This window comes from Physeter macrocephalus, chromosome 14 (genome assembly GCF_002837175.3).
Source record: "Physeter macrocephalus isolate SW-GA chromosome 14, ASM283717v5, whole genome shotgun sequence".
Classification (NCBI taxonomy): domain Eukaryota; kingdom Metazoa; phylum Chordata; class Mammalia; order Artiodactyla; family Physeteridae; genus Physeter; species Physeter macrocephalus.
The window spans coordinates 127,527,275-127,545,794 of NC_041227.1; the positions used below are offsets into that span (position 1 = coordinate 127,527,275).

At 56.4% G+C, this 18,520-nt stretch overlaps 1 protein-coding gene across 1 annotated transcript in view; it reads left to right on the top strand.

Annotated features, from left to right (window-relative positions):
* Nucleotides 1-1,677: 1,677 nt before the first annotated feature.
* The window catches only part of SDK2 (sidekick cell adhesion molecule 2), a 258,280-nt gene continuing 241,437 nt past the window's right edge, over nt 1,678-18,520 (top strand). The window contains exon 1 of the mRNA XM_028498147.1: nt 1,678-1,840. Within this exon, the coding sequence (XP_028353948.1) occupies nt 1,777-1,840 (64 nt within the window). The 5' untranslated portion in view covers nt 1,678-1,776. The remainder of the gene's footprint in view (nt 1,841-18,520) is intronic.

Here is an 18,520-nt window from a genome sequence, read left to right on the forward strand (position 1 = left end):
TTTGCAAGCAGAGCTCAAAAGGAAAAAAAAAAGAAGAAACAAAGAATGCATATGCCTTGGCACCAACTTCACTTTCTCAGCTGTCTTTAAGTCCTAGGCCTCTCCTTTGTCTTGCTCTCCGCCCTGAGCGGTTCTTTTGAAAGCCTGACCTGGGAAGGGGAAACTGGAATCAGCCAGTTGCCCGAACCCCTCTTTCCAGTACCCCCCACCCCTATTACTCAACGTCCCGGAAGCGTGTCGGCGTTCCCGACACCCGGGGAGAGAGGTCCGATGGGGCCTTTGAGAGCGGGGTGCGGGGCCGAGGCTGGAAGGGAAGGCTGGCCGAGAGAGCCGAGGGGCTCTGGGCGCATCCCGCCCCGGCCAGGTTCGAGGTTGGTACTGCTGTTCTCCCGCGGCTCCCGGAGAGGCTGGGTGCCCGCGGCAGCGCAAACGGCTTGTGTTTCCACGGGGCTCGCTCCCGGGCCTGGCTCGGGGCCGCCGCCGCCGCCGCCGCCGCCCCCCCCACCCCGGGCGCAGGCTGCTCTTCAGTCGCGGCCACGGGGTAGCGCTCGGCCCCCTCGCCGCGTCTCCGTCTCCGCCTCCGCCGCGCTCGTCCCCGGCTCACGCGGCCCGCGCAGCTCCCGCTCGGCGCAGGCAGGAGTGGCTCTCCGGACGCCGAACCCGGGGAGCCGAGGGCGGCGGGTTCTGCGAGCGAGCGGCCGAGGCGGCCGGCGGCGCGGCCGAGGCGCTGGGGCGAGCGCGGCGGCCGCTGCTTCTCCTGCCCGGGAGGTCGGCGCGCGCCGGGCGTCCGAGGAGGCGCCGCGCCCCCGGAGCCGGGGCCGCCCGCCAGGCTCTCCGCGCGCCTCGCCGAGAGCTCCGGCCGGGGAGCGGCGGAGGGCAGAGCCGCCCGGCTCCAGCCTCGGGCCAGCAGGAGGCTCCGCGCCCGGGCGCCGGCGACAAGCCCGGGTCGCCGAGCCCAGCAGACGTCCCCGCCGCCCCGCAGCCGGAGCGGACATGGGCTCGCGGGGCGGCGCGCCGGGCCGCGGGACCCGCAAAGTTTGCTAGCCCGCTGGGCGCGGAGCCGAGGGCGCGCCCGGGCCCGGCGTCCCCAGGAGGGACCGAGAGTCCCCGGATTAGGCGCCGGGGCGGTGGAGCCGAGAGAGGTGGTTCGGCCCCGCCAGATGCCGCCCGCAAAGTTAGAGAGAAGAAAACTTCAGCTCCAGGGAGATTCGGACCGCTATGCTCACCGCGCCTCCCGAACCCGGCGCCCCTGAAAAAAGCCCCGCAGCCGCGCCTGCCGCCGCGCTCGCCTCCCGCGCAGCCCCGGGGGCCCGGCGCCCGGATCGGCGGTGACTGCGTCCGCGCGGAGCACCCAACCAGGGGGCGGGCAGGGGGCGGGGAGGGGGCGGGCAACGTGGCCACGGGAGGAAGTTTCCTGAAGTTGTCGCTTTATTCCGGAGCCCGGCCCGCGACCCGGTCAGATCGGCGAGGCCGCCTTGCCGGGGAGAAGAAGTCGGAGTTGGGGTGCTAAGCGGGGAGGCTCCCCGAGACCGAGAGCGGCTTCATCCTCCTTCTCTTTGCTCGCCCCTCGCCTTCCCGGAGCGCCGCGGGGATCGGACTTGTACTAAAAAAGAGGAGGAAGGGTTGGGGTCGCCAGCGCCTCCCCTCCCCGGCGGATACCGCTCCGGGCCGGAGCCGCGTAGACAGCCTCCCGGGACGTAGCCACGGGGTACCAGACCTCACCAGGATTATAAAACTGTTCGGAAGACCGACCCCCCGAAGAAAAGGCTGGTTGCCATGTGGGGACTACTGATCTGGACTCTGCTGGCCCTGCACCAGATCCGCGCGGCCGGAGCCCAAGGTACAGTGCCACCCCCAGTGGGGCTGGGGAAGGGGCGCGGGAGGGGCGCGGGGCCTCGCTGGCCTCAGGGTCGCCTCCGGGACCCCGGGCTTGGCCTGGGCAGAGCCCTCTCCCGGGAGTTTCAGGCCCCTTTCCCCGAGTTTGGGGGCTCTCTTTGGGGGGCTGGAGCGGTCTTGCTGAGACTTGTGGCTTCCGAATAAGGGAAGGTGGGGGTCCGTGCTGGGAGGCGTCGCTCGTGGAGCCTAAGAGGAGTCGGGGGGGGGTAGCTACCCCCCCACCCGGGCTGTGGGTGCCCTCGGGCTGGTGTGGGAGGGGCGCGCCATTCCGTGCCGGGCTCAGCGCCCGGCTGCACCCTGCTCCTCAGGCCGGGCTCCTGGGTCCCCGCTCGGTGTCCGCGGGGAAGGGCAAGGCCCTGCCGGGCACGCGCTGGCCGCCCCGGGGCGAGGCAGTGGGGCGGGAGGGTGGCGGGAAGGAGCCGGAGTAGAGCGCTGGGTTCCTGGATGGTCGCCCCGGGAGGGCAGTCTCGGGGCCTGGCCAAGTCTCGGAGCCCGCGCCTGGCTGCCTGGCCGGCCGCCGGGGCTGGGGGTGTTTCGTGGTGCTCGCCGGAGGCGAGGTCTGAGGGTCTGAGGCCCTCTCCTCTCGCGCCCACCCCCCCTCCCCCCGCCCCCAGACGCACTCAGCGTCCCGCCTTTGCCTCCAGCTCCACTGGCCGCTCGAGTGTCTGTGCAGCCGCCGCTCTGACCTGTAGCTGCCTGGAGCAGCCTCAGGGTGGAGAAGGGCTGGTGGGCTTGGGGTGGGAGTGTGGGGAAGGAGGAGGAGGCGTGATCGATCCGCCCTGCCCCCTCCAGAGGGCGGATGCCCAGACACACCGCCAGTCCTCGAGCAGGTCCCGGCGGGGGAGCGCGGCTGCACCCGTGCCTCCTTGCCTTTGGTGTTCGCAGATCCAGGCAGCAGTGCCAGCGGTGTCCGAGCGGCGCCTGCTGGGGGCGGCGGGAGACGAAGCCTGGACTGAGCTCCAGGACTCCCAGGGCTTGGCCTTCCTTCTTCCAGGCTCGGGAGGGGGCCTGGACCCACCCAGGGGGCGCCGGTCTGCGGAGGCTGCCACCTCGAAAGGGCCCCACCCCATCTCTGGAGTCCCGGAGTCTCAGGGAAGAAGGTACTCCAGTGAGCCCAGCGTCAGGCAGCCCAGAGAGGCAAGATCAAACATAAAAATAATCAGCTCTCACTCACAGGGTGGAGGGGAGGATTTTACAACGTAATTTGCGTTAAAGCACTTAGAAATTTTGTAACGGGGCCCTGTAAATGTAAGGTAATAAACGTTATTATTTTTATGATCATCATAAAATCTTCCGGCAGGCAGGGACTTCAGAGGTCGTCTTATCCTAGTAGCCATTTAACAGATGGGAAAACTGAGGTCTAGGGCCATTAGGTGAGTTGCCGAAGGCTGCTGGGTGATCTGGGGGCAGGAGTCTGGACTGGGACCAGGTGAGTTCTAAGCCCCTCTCTCCCTGGAACCAGGACCACCTGCAGCTGGGGTGGGCTTGCTGGGACGGGGTCCTTCTTCTAAGGGTTCAGGGGGAATGTGAGGCTGGCAGAATAGAACAGGTTAGTCCTGGGGCACCTCACAGATTTGTTCTGAGATGTCCATGGGGTTACTAGCTGAAAGCCAGGGGACTGGGAGGACTCTGAGGGGTGTCCGTCTCTATCTGCATGCTTCTAACTTAATTACTGCACACAGACTCCAGTAACCCCACGATTTCCCTGGGCAGGCGGCTCGTTAGTTCTTCTCCCATCCAAAACCAGGCTTGTAAGGAGTCCCCGGGGCACCTGAAGGTCCTTCCTTCTGGGTCAGCAAGTCGTTTCCATGTCCCACCTCCACACCTGTCCCAACCACCGAAGTCCAAGATTCCACGCGTCCGTCCTGCTGAAGTTCAGGCCAGGCCACCTCATGTCCTTGTGCTTCCAGAGGGAGGGGCTCGCCCTGTCAGAAGTGGCGAAGGTCTCTGATTCACTCTCTCTTTGGTTTCTCTTGTTTGCTGCCGGCTTGAGTGTGTGGCTGCCCAGGTTCCCTGCTGCTCCGTTTGTGTTCTCTGGCTCCGAGAGAGTGTTTTCCAGCATCCATCGGGTACTCTCCTTCCATTTGTCTCCAGGGCGGCAAACCATGCAGAGGATTATGGGAACTTGGTCTCGGCCCAGGTCTGGGGGCACTGCTGCGTTGTGTGTCGGGGAAACAGGGTCAAGCATGGGGTTCCAGGGGGTTGTTTCTCATCTGCTTTGGGGTTAGAGAGTGGAGTCTCTCCTTTGCTTTTTTCTCCTTTTGCTTTGCTTTTGAGTTTGAGGTGATGCCATTAACCCTTTGGGGTGGTTAGCGCCACTGGCACGGTGTGTCACTTCTGAGCCCATGAGCCCCGTTCTCTAATGATGGTACAGAGTGAGGGACCAAGCAGTCTTCCTCTTTTGGGACAAACCTCACATTGGCTGCCGGATTTATCCAGACTTAACCTAGTTTTTTTCAGGTGCGGAACCTGGGCAACACTACCTGTTTATACTGAAAGCTACCATTTGATCGCTTCCCCTGAAATGTGATGTCACATGGTTCCCACTCTTTCCCCAAACTGAGCGCAGGGGTGTTGTAAAAAGAGCAGAGTACGTATGAGGATACCAGGTATTCAGGGGGTGCCTGGCACACAGAAGGTGCTTAATAAAGGGTAATTGTTATTTTTGTTGTTATTATGATTGTTTGTACACCATTAGCCAGGGGACCATGAGGAGTGGTTCCTGGCCACCCACTGAAAAGGCCTTGAATGCCTTCTCCTCACCCAAGACCCTTCTCTGACTTCCTTCTGTGGCCGCATCACCATGACCCAGAGTGGCCCTCCAGCGGTCCCGATCCAGACTCCCAGGCATTCGGATTGGAGGGTGTCTGCATTTTAACAAGCACCTCGCAAGATGTTTCACGTGCCTCAAGGCTTGATCACTGCTGGTGGACATCTCTCGGAGGCTGGGAGGCTGGAAGGAGGGCGGCAGAGCCCAGCCAGCTGGTCCAGAAGCTTCTTTCAAGGGAACGGTGCCTGGGGGAGGAACAGAGGGGAGTCTGAGCTGAGGGAACCAGGCAGTGGGAAAACCCTGAACGGGGATTGGGAAGCCCAGCCCCGGAGGATCCCGAAGGCCCCAAAGGGAGAAAGTTTACTGCTGGGAGGTAATCACAATAAAAGCCAAACGGCACTCAAGGGCGTGGGATGAAAGTTTAATGCTGTGGCTAAGCTATAATTATTAATTACTGACAGCAAAAAATAACTTATTGATCAGGGCTTCATACTCATTACCACAAGGCCGATTGGCGTGCTTGCCTGCGGCTCAGCCGGTATGTGTCAAGAGCCCCCGCCCCACGCGAGGGGGGGCCCCGGGGGTGTCCCTGTTCCCTACCTCCCCTTCTCCCAGGGCCAGAGAGGTGGCTCTCGGCCCCGCAAACCCCTCGCCCTCGCCCTGTGCAGCCCTGGGCTTCAGCTGGGCAGTCTGGAACATTCTGGCTGTGGATTGATGAGTGACACCGTTTGGTGCTTGTATTGGCCGCAGAAGATCACCCCTGCCTGGGGTGGACAGACACAGGACCCCCCGCCCAGAGACCAAATCATGCTGGCAGCCTGATACCTGCCTCAGAAACTCTTCCTTTCGTATATTTGTTTGGCAAATATTTATCGACCGCCTCTCCTTTATGTCCTCTGCTGGAAGGCCAAAGTAGGGGCCAGGAACCTTGTTCCATCAGGGAAGGGAGGCTGGGAAAGAGGCCAAGTCCTTTACAGCAGTTTTCTGTTTAAACAGTGCCTGAACGGCCGACCTTAAAATAATGTGTTAAACTGCATATTGGTATGCAGTCGATCTTGTACCACAGGACACAACTGGGCTGTAAGCTGAACGGTAATGGAGAATGAGCTTGTTCTCCGTCCTGAGGACTAACATGATCAGTACATATGACTTGAAAGAAACATGAAAAATCATCTAGTGCTGTCCCCTGCCTACAAGGCTGGGACAAGTGGCCATGTGGTCTCTGCTTGCATACCCCCTGGCGATGGGGGGCTTACTACCTTACAAAACAGGCTGGTTGTTAGACAGTCGTGCTTTATGTTGCTGAACCTCCCTGTGGCTGGTTATCCTAGGATTTGGCTGTGGGTGAAGGAGTCCTCTGATTGGCTGGAACCTCGCCCTCCCTGCCCTCTGACTCCTGGCCCCTCAGGGAATCAGGAAACTGAGTTGGAATTGATGCAGGGTGTTAGGGTGCTGCCTGCGGGATTTCCACCCTGGCCCCGCCTGGAGCACGTTGCCGCAGACAGCCAGCCCTGGAGCTGCCTGAAGCGGTGGGAACTAGTCATCATAAATTTGGGGCCTTGGGATGCCAATAGCAACAAATGGGCCAGCAGCAGCCCCACTGCCTGTAACGGAAAGGAAAACAAGCCAGGTTGCTGAGACGTCCCCGCTACTAACCCCACCACTCCTCGTCCTCCCAACCCACTCCTGTCCTCCGGGGACAGAAGGCGGGGCCGGTGAGTAACGCTGAGCCAGGGACCCACCGGGACTGCTCAGGGTCCTGGAGGGAGGGGCTGCACAGCTTGTCTCATCAGACTCCGCGAGCCAGGTGTCTGGTCCAGAAAGCCCTTCTCTGAGCCCGGGAGCCCCACTGAGGCCCCTCTCCTGCCGATACTGGAGGTGCCAACATGGCAATGGAGATGGCTTCCAGCCTGGTCCTGGCCTTCCTCTATCACTGAGCCACCCGGAGCTGAGGCACAGTTTCCTCATCTGTAAAATGAGGAAACGGAGTTAAAAATAAGTCTTGTTAATTACCTTGTAGGATTTTTTTTTTTTGTAACGTTAAATGAGATTATCTCCATCACTTTAAAAATGCCCTTAGTAAGTGTTAAGTGCTTATAATGTGTGGGTCACCAGGTATAAGGATGTCATAATCCACACCCCTCGCTCCCCACACACATCCTCCTCTCCAGCCTCACCTTCGCTCACTGCTGTCCACCGCACTGACCACCCTTGTGTTTCTAGAACTTACCACCGTGCTCTGGCCTCTGAACTGGCGCTGGAGGGTCCTGTGGTCCCTGCAGCGTGCCCACTCCTCCCAGATGTCTGCACAGCTCAATCCTTATTTAATCGGGCCTTTCCTCTGATGTCCCTGATCCGTCCCTAAACACCCTGTAACATGGCATCTCCGAGCACCCACCCCTGAGCCTGCTTTCCTCTCTCCACAGCCCTCAGCTCCATCTGACATATATTGGCTTGTTTATTGCTGGTCTCTCTCATGTGGGTGGGGCTTTATATTATCCCCTGCTGTATCCCCAGCTGCTAGGAGAGTGCCTGGCAGATAGAAGGAGCTCAACAAATATGAATTAGTGAACGAAGAATACATCAATGGACGTGTGAATGAATGAACACTTACCTACGGCATAAAGCCCTCTGTCATCTGGTCTCTACCTGCTTCTCCAGCTCCTCTCCAGCCACTCACCCACTCTCACGGGCCCCTCTGCATGTCACCTACGCCCCGTGCCATGGAGCCTCCACTGTGATGAGCAGCCAGGCCCCTCAGGGATGGGAGCCCTGCCCTCCAGCCTGGGCTTCCGTGGAATAGTGTTTATTTTTTTTAACTTTTTAGTTTACATTGGAGTATAGTTGATTAACAATGTTGTGTTAGTTTCAGGTGTACAGCAAAGTGATTCAGTTCTACATATACATACATGTATCGATTCTTTTTCAGATTCTTTTCCCATTTAGGTTGTGACACATTGATAATATTGAGTAGAGTTCCCTGTGCTATATAGTAGGTCCTTGTTGGTAATATCCATTTTAAATATAGCAGTGTGTACATGTTAAGCCAGAATAGTGGTTCTGCTGAGCCAGGAGCCCTTGCTCAGACTTTCTCGCCCCTGTTCCCAGCTTTTCCCACCTCTGGCCCTGCAGGTGAAGCTGCCTCTAGCAGGAGGGCCTCTGGGTTGGGTCCTTGCTGAATCTCTATCAGCTGAGCTCCATCTTTTGATGGGAGGAAATTGGGAGGACTGGTAGGGGGCTTAGGTAATGCCCCCATCCAGGCGTGGAGGCACCTTTTGAAATACATGAGAGGAGAAGACATGTATTTACAATTAAATACTCTAGCCTGGCTCACTTCCCCTGGCAGCCCATTGGCCAGAGCTGATCACGTGGCCCCACCCAGTGGTCCTTCCCAGGCAAGGGAGCTGGGAAGTGCGGTCTTCCGTGTGCTGGAAAAAGAGCATCTCGACGCGCACTGGTGATGTCGAGCATTCCTAATAACTGCAGAGATGATACTGTGGTCTCCAGAAGAGCATTTCATACAGAGAATCACTTCACCCAAGACAGGGCCATCCCTAAAGCATACCCCTGTCAGTGCTCTTACTTTCCTGCCTTTTGAGGGGTTTTTTTCCTTAAGCTGTAGAAGTGGCATGTAGAGGGGCCAGTGCCTTGGAACTGGGCCAACCTGGGTTCAAGCTCTGTCAGTTTGGGTTAATCTCTGCCACTTTGCATTCCATCACTTATATGCTCAAGCCCCGTTGGCTTGTTTGTAATACAAGGAGAAGTAAATGAGATGACACAAGCAGAGCACTCGGCATGGAGCCTGACATATCAGAAGCACTTAATAAGCTAATGTAACTATATTTGTGCTTCTGTATTTGCCCCGCCAAAGGGTCTTAAGATTGGGTCTCAGGTTGCATTTTGTTTCCAGATTTTTCCCCCTGGTATCTTTTCTCCATATTTCCCCCGTATCTTCCTCTTGCTCCAGTTTCTTTTGCTTCTTCCCCAGTGTAGAATGATTTGGCCTCCTCTCCCCGTCCTAGAGATCTAAAGAGGGGAAGCCAGCTCACAGTTGCCACCCAGTTCTTTGTGTCAAGTACATTACAGTCGTTACCCGCCTCTGACCTCCTTCACCTCCAGCGTGTGGGTAACCTGAGGCTCAGAGCCATTGCCTGCCCAAGGCCCCACAGCTAGGAAGTCAGGATTTGTACAGTAGCGAGGTCATGGAAGCAACGTAAATGTCCGTCAACAGGCAAATGGGTAAAGAAGGTGTGGTACATATATACAATGGAATATTACTCAGCCGTAAAACGGAATGAAACTGGGTCATTTGTAGAGACGTGGATGGACCTAGAGATGTCATACAGAGTGAAGTAAGTCAGAAAGAGAAAAACAAGTATCGTATATTAACACATACATGTGGAATCTAGAAAAATGGTACAGATGAACTGGTTTACAGGGAGAAATAGAGATACAGATGTAGAGAACAAATGTATGGACACCAAGGGGGGAAGGGAGGGGGGTGAGATGAATTGGGGGATTGGGATTGACATATAGACACTAATATGTATAAAATAGATAACTAATGAGAATCCGCTATCTAGCACAGGGAACACTACTTCACTTTGCTGTGCAGGAGAAACTAACACAATATTGTAAAACAACTGTACCCCAATAATTTAAAAAAAAAGAAGTCAGGATTTGAACCCAGGGCTCTATGAGGCATCTTTCCACTGCCCCGGGCTGCCCTGCACCTGCATGACATCCTTCACTGATACCTTCCCGATGAGAGATGCCCGGCCTGTTGTGCTGTGTGGCCCAGGGGCGGGAGTGGAGTTTGCAAGTCGCCCTGGGAATTCCTCCTTCTCCTCCTGACCCTCCTGGTTCTTGTCTCCGCCCCAGTTGTGTCCTCAGTGGGCCTTAAGCTGGCAGAACATGAGCGGTCAGGAGGGGAACCCCTTCCTCCCGTGCCTCCTCTCCTGCTTTCCCCCGTCCCCTCCCTGGAGATGTCTGGGGAGTCTCCTTAGGGTCACCTGGGGCGTTCATGACTGGCTGGCCAGTGACCGAGCTCCAGAGTCTTCTAAGCTGAATGGGGTGGAGAAAAGCAGCAATTAAACTTTGGTGCCATTTAGGAAGCCATTAGTGACCCAGAGGGGTGATGAAATTTTGACGATGTGTGCTAATCCTGAAAGGAGGAAATATTATTGGCCGTACTGCAGCCCATTCAGGGAGTTCGGCTTCTGGGGTGGACACGATGACTCTCCAGGGCCTGCTGGAGCCCGGGCCCGGGCCCCCCACACCTGGACTCCTCCACGAGGGTGCAGACGTGCAAATGGGGAGGGAGGTGTGTTGTCTAAAGTCTGAGCCATGGCGCCTGCACGACTGCCTTGTCCCATATCACGTGAGCCGGGTCTGAATCGGGTACAGATGCCCCATTCCTTGCTTTAAACTATGAGGGCCAATCCAGAGTGTGCCATCAGAGGGTCCAGGTGGGACAGAACAGGCCTCTAAGGGGCCTGAAACATAACACGACTCCCTGAATTCATTTACCCGTCGTTTACTGCTTGGATGACCTTAGATCAGTTACATAGCCTATCTGTGCCACGGTTTTTCCATCTGTAAAATGGAGATAACAGTCGTCCTCACCTCACAGGGTTGTGACAAGATGTAATGAGATACGCTAAGCTCTTAGGACAGAGCTCAGTGTTTAGCAAACACTGAGTAAGTGTTCATCATTCTCATTATCGGCATCTTGGTGTCAGCGAAGCAAGGTCACCTTTGGGCCTGCAATTTGTCATGCACCCTGTCCCCAAATGCCGCTGCTCTCTTTCTCTTTCACAGACCTGCCGGTAGCATCTCAACTTCCATTATTAGGGATTTATTTATTTGGTTGAGACATTCCCTGCCTCCAGCTTCAAATGCAAATACGTCACTGAGAACCCACATATTAAGCTACTATCAGCTGTTCAGGCCTTGAGGTGAATGTTTTTACTGGATCCTTTCCTAAAAACTCAAATTTCTGAGGGTAGCGTTCACAGACATCTCATGTTTCTCTTCACCCCAACCTAAGAAGGATTTTGGCCAGAAGGTGTTGTTATTAACCTTGTTAGCATTGAAGTTCAGAAACATGAGGAAACTTGCCAAGGTCCCTTGACTTGTAAGAAAGAGACAATGAGGGCAGGTCAGCTGCCTCTTAGGTCATTGCTTTCGATCTGGTCAAGGCATCCACATTCAGGAATGGCTGACCATGCTGCTTGGGGATTTGGGAGCTGTCTCATTGGACCACAGGCTCTACCCCAGCTTGGGTGGGTGCAGGGGTAGGGCACGGGGTGGAGGCTGGAATGGCCTCTCCTCTCTCTAAAGAACTCAGAACCCTTTCAAGATACCCCATCTGCTCTCCCACAGGGTCTTAGCGGTAGGATCTGAATGCTGAGACCTCTCGCATCTCCCCCTCCCCACCCCACTGATAGGCCTTTACCCTCATGGCTTCCGCCACTGGGTACCACCGCCAAGCCCTCCCCAGTCTGGCTCTGTGCACGTCTGCCGTCTCACCTCTCCCTCCCCACACTCTCATCCGCCACCATGCTCACTGCCCACCCCCCCAAGCCATCCGCGCCTTTCCCTCCTGCCTCCCCTCTGCACCCCATCCTCCCAACCTCCCCTGGGTCCCATGGCTGGAACGCATCCTCCCAGATGCCTCCAAGCCGTCGGGATGCCAACGCTCTAGATGTCTCGTTTGGCACTTGGCCTTGTTGATTCTGAATTATCTTTTCGTGTGTGTGACTGATTTCTTTAATTACAAACTCCTTGAGTTTAGATAATAACCCTTCATCAACAAGGAGACAGGTATTAGACATAAATTATTGTTCACCATTAATGAAGTTAACCCTTTAAAGCAGGGTGCTGTAGGGTAATAGTAACATCAGAGAGAAGGTAATAGGCCTGTGGGCCTCAGAGGCCACAACCCATTCCCACTGGGTCCCTCTCGGCCCCCATGTCCTCCGTGGGAAAAGGTGGGTGCGTAAGTACAGCATTTCCAAGCGCTTCCGTGAAGGGCTCTAGCAGTGGAGGAGGTGGACACGTGTCCTGGGGGATCTGACCGTGCAGCCTGAAGCTGCCCACCATCCTCACAACCTTTTCCTTTTTAATATTTTACTTTTTAAATGCGTGGAATTTTGCATTCCGTTCCACAGTCTCCCTGAGTTCTATTTTAACACACAAAGGAGATTTTAAAGCCCATTGATGTTGCTGGAAGATGTGGTATGTCTGCCCCCTGGCTTCCTGAACACCCCCCCCGCCCCCGCCCCGGATAGAGGGCAAAACTTGGCTTTGAAAAACTTGAATGAGGTGATCTCTTGGGTCACATCATCTGTGAGATTCTAAGATGCTTTACACATATATAGTTCAAGCATTTGTATTTAAATTGTTTCTGCAACGTTTTATCTACATATCCACATATCCACTTCCTAAAGTAGTTGTGTCCTAAATGTTTTCGACCCCGGGCCACTCTAGTCATCCGCTGGAGTGGTCTGGTGCCTTCTAGGTCCCTAGAGGACCCTGCTGCTTGGATGCTTGGTGTTTGCTGGGTATTCCCTTAGCTTCCATACCATTAGGGGGGCCTGTCTCCTGGCCCCTCCCTGGGCCCTCCCTCCTTCCCCCTTTTAACTTGCACTGGACAAGCCACCAAATGCATCAGACGTCATCAACTCTACCACTGTAGCTGTGACTGAAAAAGAGCTGGGGGCAGGGCACTGAGTGAAGGCCTGAAGACTTTCCCCAGTAAGAGGCTCTGGGCTCCATGATAACTGTGCCCACCACCCAGGGGTCTTCCTCACTGACACGCATCAGTGGCTTCCAGGAGAGCCGAGGTGACCAGAAGAAGCCCATCCTCTAGCAAAGCAGGGCCTTAGTGTAATCTGCATCCCAGCAGCAGCTCCACGCCCGGCCCTTGCGGCACTGACTGAATGTTCCGGATCGACTTCGGCCACCCCCTCCCGAATCCTCTTGAAGCTCTTGGGCTCCTGGAAGCGAAGCCCAGGGCATCCATGCCCTCCCAGGCTCCCCTGGGGCAGCCAGCCTTCCCCATCACGGCTGTTTGTCCCTCTCTGCCCCGGACTGGAGGCACTGCTCCTGCCCTGAGACGGGGCCCAGCACTCACGCCTTCTTGCTCGGTCAACCTTGAAGTCTCCCCACTCCAGCGGATGCTCACTGACTCCGCGCAGCTCCCGGCAGGCTTGGCCCGGCGGCCCCTGACCTCCCAGTTTGGAGCCCCGTCTCCCCGCCCTGGTGGAGCGGCTGTAGGCAGGGGGTGGGCGGGGCGGCGGGCAGGCCATCGAGGGGCCGGAGCCGCCCAGGAGGCCCCGGGGGAGTTCCTCGTTAGCTCTGCCCCGAGCTCATTACCGGGCTGTGCGTCACCGGGTGAAAAATGGTTGTTGTCGGGGCCGTAATACATACGCTGCCGTCAGTGTTGATGTGATCGCACTAATGAAGAGAAATCAGCCAGGGCGAGAGGAGGTGCTCCTGAGGGGGCTGCAGAGCTCTGTCCACTGCCTAGTCTCCCTGCCCCAGGAAGACAGAGAGAGGCCAGGGCGCCAGGGAGAAGGAGAGAGGTGTCGGCGTCCAACCGCTTTCTCCCGAGGCCTTAGCGGCTGAAGAGCCTAGAAGATGCCGGAAGCCTTCAGGAGAAGGGAACATTGTTCGGCCCCAGGGAGCGAGGGAGGGTGTGATGAGGGGGCCCCAGCCTCAGCCTGGGCCCTGGGCAGAGGCAGTGGGGATCTGCTGGGTGAACCGCCGTGCTTCTGACGGGTCGGCCTCCCTCCCAGGGCCCCGGCTGAGAGCGGCCGCAGGAAGGCGTGGGGAGAAACACAGGCCCATTGTCTGCGCCCCCCCTCTGCCTGCCACCTCGCCTGCAATGTTAGGACCCATTGTCTCTCCAGGAACTTGGAGTGTCCAGCCCCAGGGTGCGGGGAGCAGGCCTCTGACTACAGCTTCTCTCGTGCCTCTGCTGTGTGAGAGCTCCTGGACCCGCCGAGCCCAGCCTGAGCGTCCGAGCCGCGGCAAAGGCATGCCTCTGAGATGCTGACACACAGCCGGGGGCAAGGGGGCAAGGGGGCAGCCCCTCCGTCGTGCTAGGCCTTGGGACAGCCGGGGACTGAAGAGAGGCCGAACGGAGGAGGGGTACCCTTGCATCTGGGGCCTCAGGAGCACATTCTTGGAGCCCAGGTGTAACCTGCCTCATTACGGGACGTGAGAAGGTGGCCCGGAGCGCTGGGGCCCAACACCTGAACCTGCGTGGGATCCCCTGAAGGGCTCGCTAGGGTGGAGGTTCCTGGGCCCCGCCCCCAGAGCGTCTGGTCTGGGGGCGGGGCCCAGGAGTGTGAGTGTCCAAACAGGTTCCAAGGTGACGCGCTGCCACTGGTCCTGGGGCCACACTTTGAGAAGAACGAGCCTGGAGGTTTGAGAATCCGAGGTGCCACACTGGTGGCAGTACTGAGCCATTTCTGCTGCGATGGGCTCTGCCCGCTCCCCGCCGCAGAGGACGGTGGTGAAGCTCCGCTAACAGGACCCGTGAAATACGTGTTGCACGTGGGAAGCAGGGCCCACCTCCCCTTCCTCCTTCTTTTCTCATCATCAGAAGCTCTTGCTCTCAAAGTCCTTCCTTAAAAGGGAAAGAAAAAAAAAAACAAAAAAAACCCAGCCCAGAGGCCTCCTTCCTGGGAAGGGAAGGGCAGGGGGTGACGTCCTCACCGACTGAAGCAGTTTTTGCTAGAAGCGCCAAGGTAACCCTAATGCGTCAGCGGATAACAAAACCTCCCTTTGCTCTTTGAGCGCTTTCTCAGCACCTACTGGGTGCCAAGCGCAGGGCCTGGGCTCCAGCACAGGTTAAGGCAGGTCCTGCCTCTCAAATTGTTCATGGTCAAGTGTGGGCATCAGGCATGTGGTCAGTAGTAGAGGAGAGTGTGAAGGACGCCAGTGCAGGTGGGAACCAGGTGACGGGGGGGTGCAGAGGGGTCACCTGAGAATCCTGCCCCAGCGGAGGCTTCCTGGAGGAGGTGACCTTGAAGCTGAGGTCTTCTAGGATGGGAGGGGCCCCCAACGTCCTTAGGGAACATTGGGGGCTTTGTTTTTGTTTTGACATAATGAACTGTACCTATTTAAAGGGTACAACTTGATTTTTCTTGACACACGTATAACACCGTAAATCATCACCAAAATCTTAATGACCCTCATCACCACCAAAAGTTTTCTTGTGCCCTCGGTCACCCCTCTCTGGCTGGTGTATAGATCTTTTTCTTTTCCTTCTTTTTTTTTCAATGGATATCCAGTTGTTCTAGCCACTTTCTTTTCACCACTGAATTATCTCTTCACCTTTGTTGAAAATCAGTTGTCCCTATAGGTGTGGGTCTACCTCTGGACACCGTCGTGCTTCATTTATCTATCTGTCTGTCTTTATTCTGATAGCACATTGTCTTGGTTACTGTTGCTTTGTAATAAGCCTTGAAAGCAGGTAGTGTCAGTTCTCTGACTTTGTTGTTTTTCACAGTTGTTTTGGCTATTCTAGGTCCTTTCCATTGCCATGTGCATTTTATATTTTTCTTTATATTATATCTGAATTTTAGAATCGGATTTTTAGAAATCTTGCTGCGGGGGCTTCCCTGGTGGCGCAGCGGTTGAGAGTCCGCCTGCCGACACAGGGGACACGGGTTCGAGCCCTGGTCTGGGAAGATCCCCCATGCCGCGGAGCAGCTAAGCCCGTGCGCCACAACTACTGAAGCCCGCGTGCCTAGAGCCCGTGCTCCGCGGCAAGAGAAGCCACCACAGTGAGAAGCCCGCACACCGCAACGAAGGGTAGCCCCCCTCGCCGCAACTAGAGAAAGCCCGCGCGCAGCAGCAAAGACCCAACGCAGCCAAAAAATTAATTAATTAATTCAAAAAAAATTCCTGCTGGGACTTTTGAATTGCGTTGATAATACAGGTCAAGTTGAAGGGTGTCGATATCTGACCGCATTGAGTCCTCCGGCCCGTGAACACGGGCTGTCACCCCATTCGTTAGTTCTTTGATTTCTTCTCAGCAATATGTTGTGGGTTTCACAGTATAGGTTTTGTACATCGTTTGTCAGATTTATCCCTAAATATTTCAGATTTTTGATGCCACTGTAAATGCTTTTTTAAATTTCGACTTCCAGTGGTTTGTCTGCAGGATGTAGGCACACAGTGGATTTTGACTCAGCTCAGTGATCGGTTCTAGCAGCTTTTCTGTAGACCCCGTCAGATTTTCTGCACAGATGAGCAGGTTGTCTCCGAAGGCACAGCTGAACTACTTTTCCAACCTGGATCCCTTTCATTTCTCTTTCTTGACCTGTGAACACTGATGAGACCCTGCCTGGGGCCTTTGTTGTCATCCCTTCCTTGGCTAAGCAGCACTTACGGGAAGCAAATGCCCACCTTCGTGGTGGCTTAACCAGTGAGGTCAGATTGTGCTTCCTGCCGTGCCCCCCACCCCGGTGCTTACGCTCAGCCGCACGTGCGCTCTTTGGCACCAACCAGCCTATAGAACCTCTGCAAGCTTCAGGGGGGGAGCAGGAAACAAAAGCACAGTGACTCTCTTGTCTCTGTGCATCCACACGTGTGATGCGCACGGGCATTTGGGGGGGTGTCTTCCTCCCCAGACCCCTCCTCTAGCCGAGTCCCGGAGCCTCCTCCCTAAGGGGCAGTAGGTGAGCTAGAACTGTAGGGCAACTCAGAGAACCACTAAGGTCAGCTTACAAAGGGCTACCCATTTCACAGAGGAGGACATGGGGCCAAGGGACCCAGTGAGGTGTGTCCTAAGTCACAGGGCTTCTGAGCTTGGGATTTCAGGTGCCCTTTGCAGGCTCCATCCCGTGGCGAGTGTTGGCATTTTGGTTTTCACCTTAGCTGAAAAGCCAGCCTCTGGCAGGACTGTGATTCCTCTGAACCCTCTTTCCCAGCTCCATCTGAGCTACGGGGATGGTCACAGCAGCTGAATTGGGACGTGGGAGAGCTGCAGCCAGCTGGGGTCCAGGGGGTCTGCGTGCAGACAGCCACGGAGCAGACAGGGTCTTTGCCAGGCGGAGGGGGAGGGAGGTCAAGAATCAGCCACGGGACTTCCCTGGTGGCGCAGTGGTTAAGAATCCGCCTGCCAATGCAGGAGACACGGGTTCGAGCCCTGGCCCGGGAAGATCCCGCATGCCGCGGAGCAGCTAAGCCCGTGCGCCACAACTACTGAAGCCTGCGCTCCAGAGCCCGCGAGCCACAACTACTGAGGCCCGCGCGCCTAGAGCCCGTGCTCCACAACAAGAGAAGCCATGGCAATGAGAAGCCCACACGAGGGAGAGCGGCCCCCGCTCGCCACAACTAGAGAAAGCCTGCGCACAGCAACAAAGACCCAACGCAGCTAAAAATAAATAAATAAAATGAATGAACTTATTAAAAAAAAAAGAATCAGCCACAGGTGTGGATTTGGAAGAGGGGCCGGCCTCTCACATTTCCTCCCATAAGCCCCAGGGTCTCCTGGAGTGTGATGGGCTTGAATAGCCCTTTATAGGGTTGAGAGTCAGCTCTTAGAGCCCCCTGCCCAGACGTTCAGCCTAGGGTCCCCTCTGCTACCCCAGCTCTCGGCCCCAGACACACAAGGCAGCTTATCTCCCAAACAATTAGCTTTTGGAGTCAGGGCGTGATAACAAGAGGTCCCACAGACCGAGCCTTTGCCGCGAACCAGACACAGATGGTCTGGTCCTCTCGACAAGCCTGTGAGGAAGCGTACTTTCCCCATTGTATGGATTAAGGAACTGAGGGCTCACCCCGTGCCCACCGTGCTCCTGACCCACCTGCCAAGGACTCTGCCAGCCTGTCACAGCCTCTACCTATGACTTTATGTTCATTCCCCCCAAGAGCAACCCCTGCCCCTGGGGACCCCAGGCTCCAGCCCTCTCCAGCAACCTGGGGTCTCCAGGCCTGTTTCCACACGGAACAGGGCACTGGAGCACCCCAGACCTCAACTCACATGGAAGGAGGCATCTCTGAGAAAATGCAGTCGAGATATACATTCAGTATTGTCATCATCCCGTATTTGGTTGAACCTAAGACATCACTTGTAAGACACATCTTTTTTTTTTTTTTTTTTTTTTTGCGGTACGCGGGCCTCTCACCGCTGTGGCCTCTCCCGTCGCGGAGCGCAGGCTCCGGACGCGCAGGCTCCGCGGCACGTGGGATCTTCCCGGACCGGGGCACGAACCCGCGTCCCCTGCATCGGCAGGCAGACTCTCAATCACTGCGCCACCAGGGAAGCCCGACACATCATTATTTTATGTGCCGCTGAGAAAGAAAAAAGGTGGCCATTTCAACTGCAGTAAGATGCATTCTGACTACAGAGATGTAAAAATGCGTTTGGAATCCCTGAACTTGGATAACAGCCATGATTCATATAATGCTGCCCTACCCCCCCGCCAGGTTTCCGTTCTGAGGGTCCTGCATGTATTGACGCATTTTACCCTCACAGCAACCCCCTTCGTTTGGATGCGACCATTCTCTCAACCACAAAACAGGCCAATAGAATCGATTCAGAAAATTTAAGATGCTCATCTCGGTGGCGCTCACGGATTGGCCAACATCGTGGCGATTCCCCTGGGATCCTGGGCCCCAGCCAGCACTTAACTCTGTCAACTGGGCCCAGGAAGGCCACAATGGAGAAGGGCTGAAGGGTTAAGAGGCCACCCCAGTGGACTGAATGCTGCCCTCTCCAAACTCATGTGTGCATCAGAAAACTCTGGGGAGCCGCCACGGACCAGGCTCCCCAGGCTCAGAGCCCTGGGTTTGCCTCCAGGGTTCTAGAACACTCTCCCCTCCCCCATCACC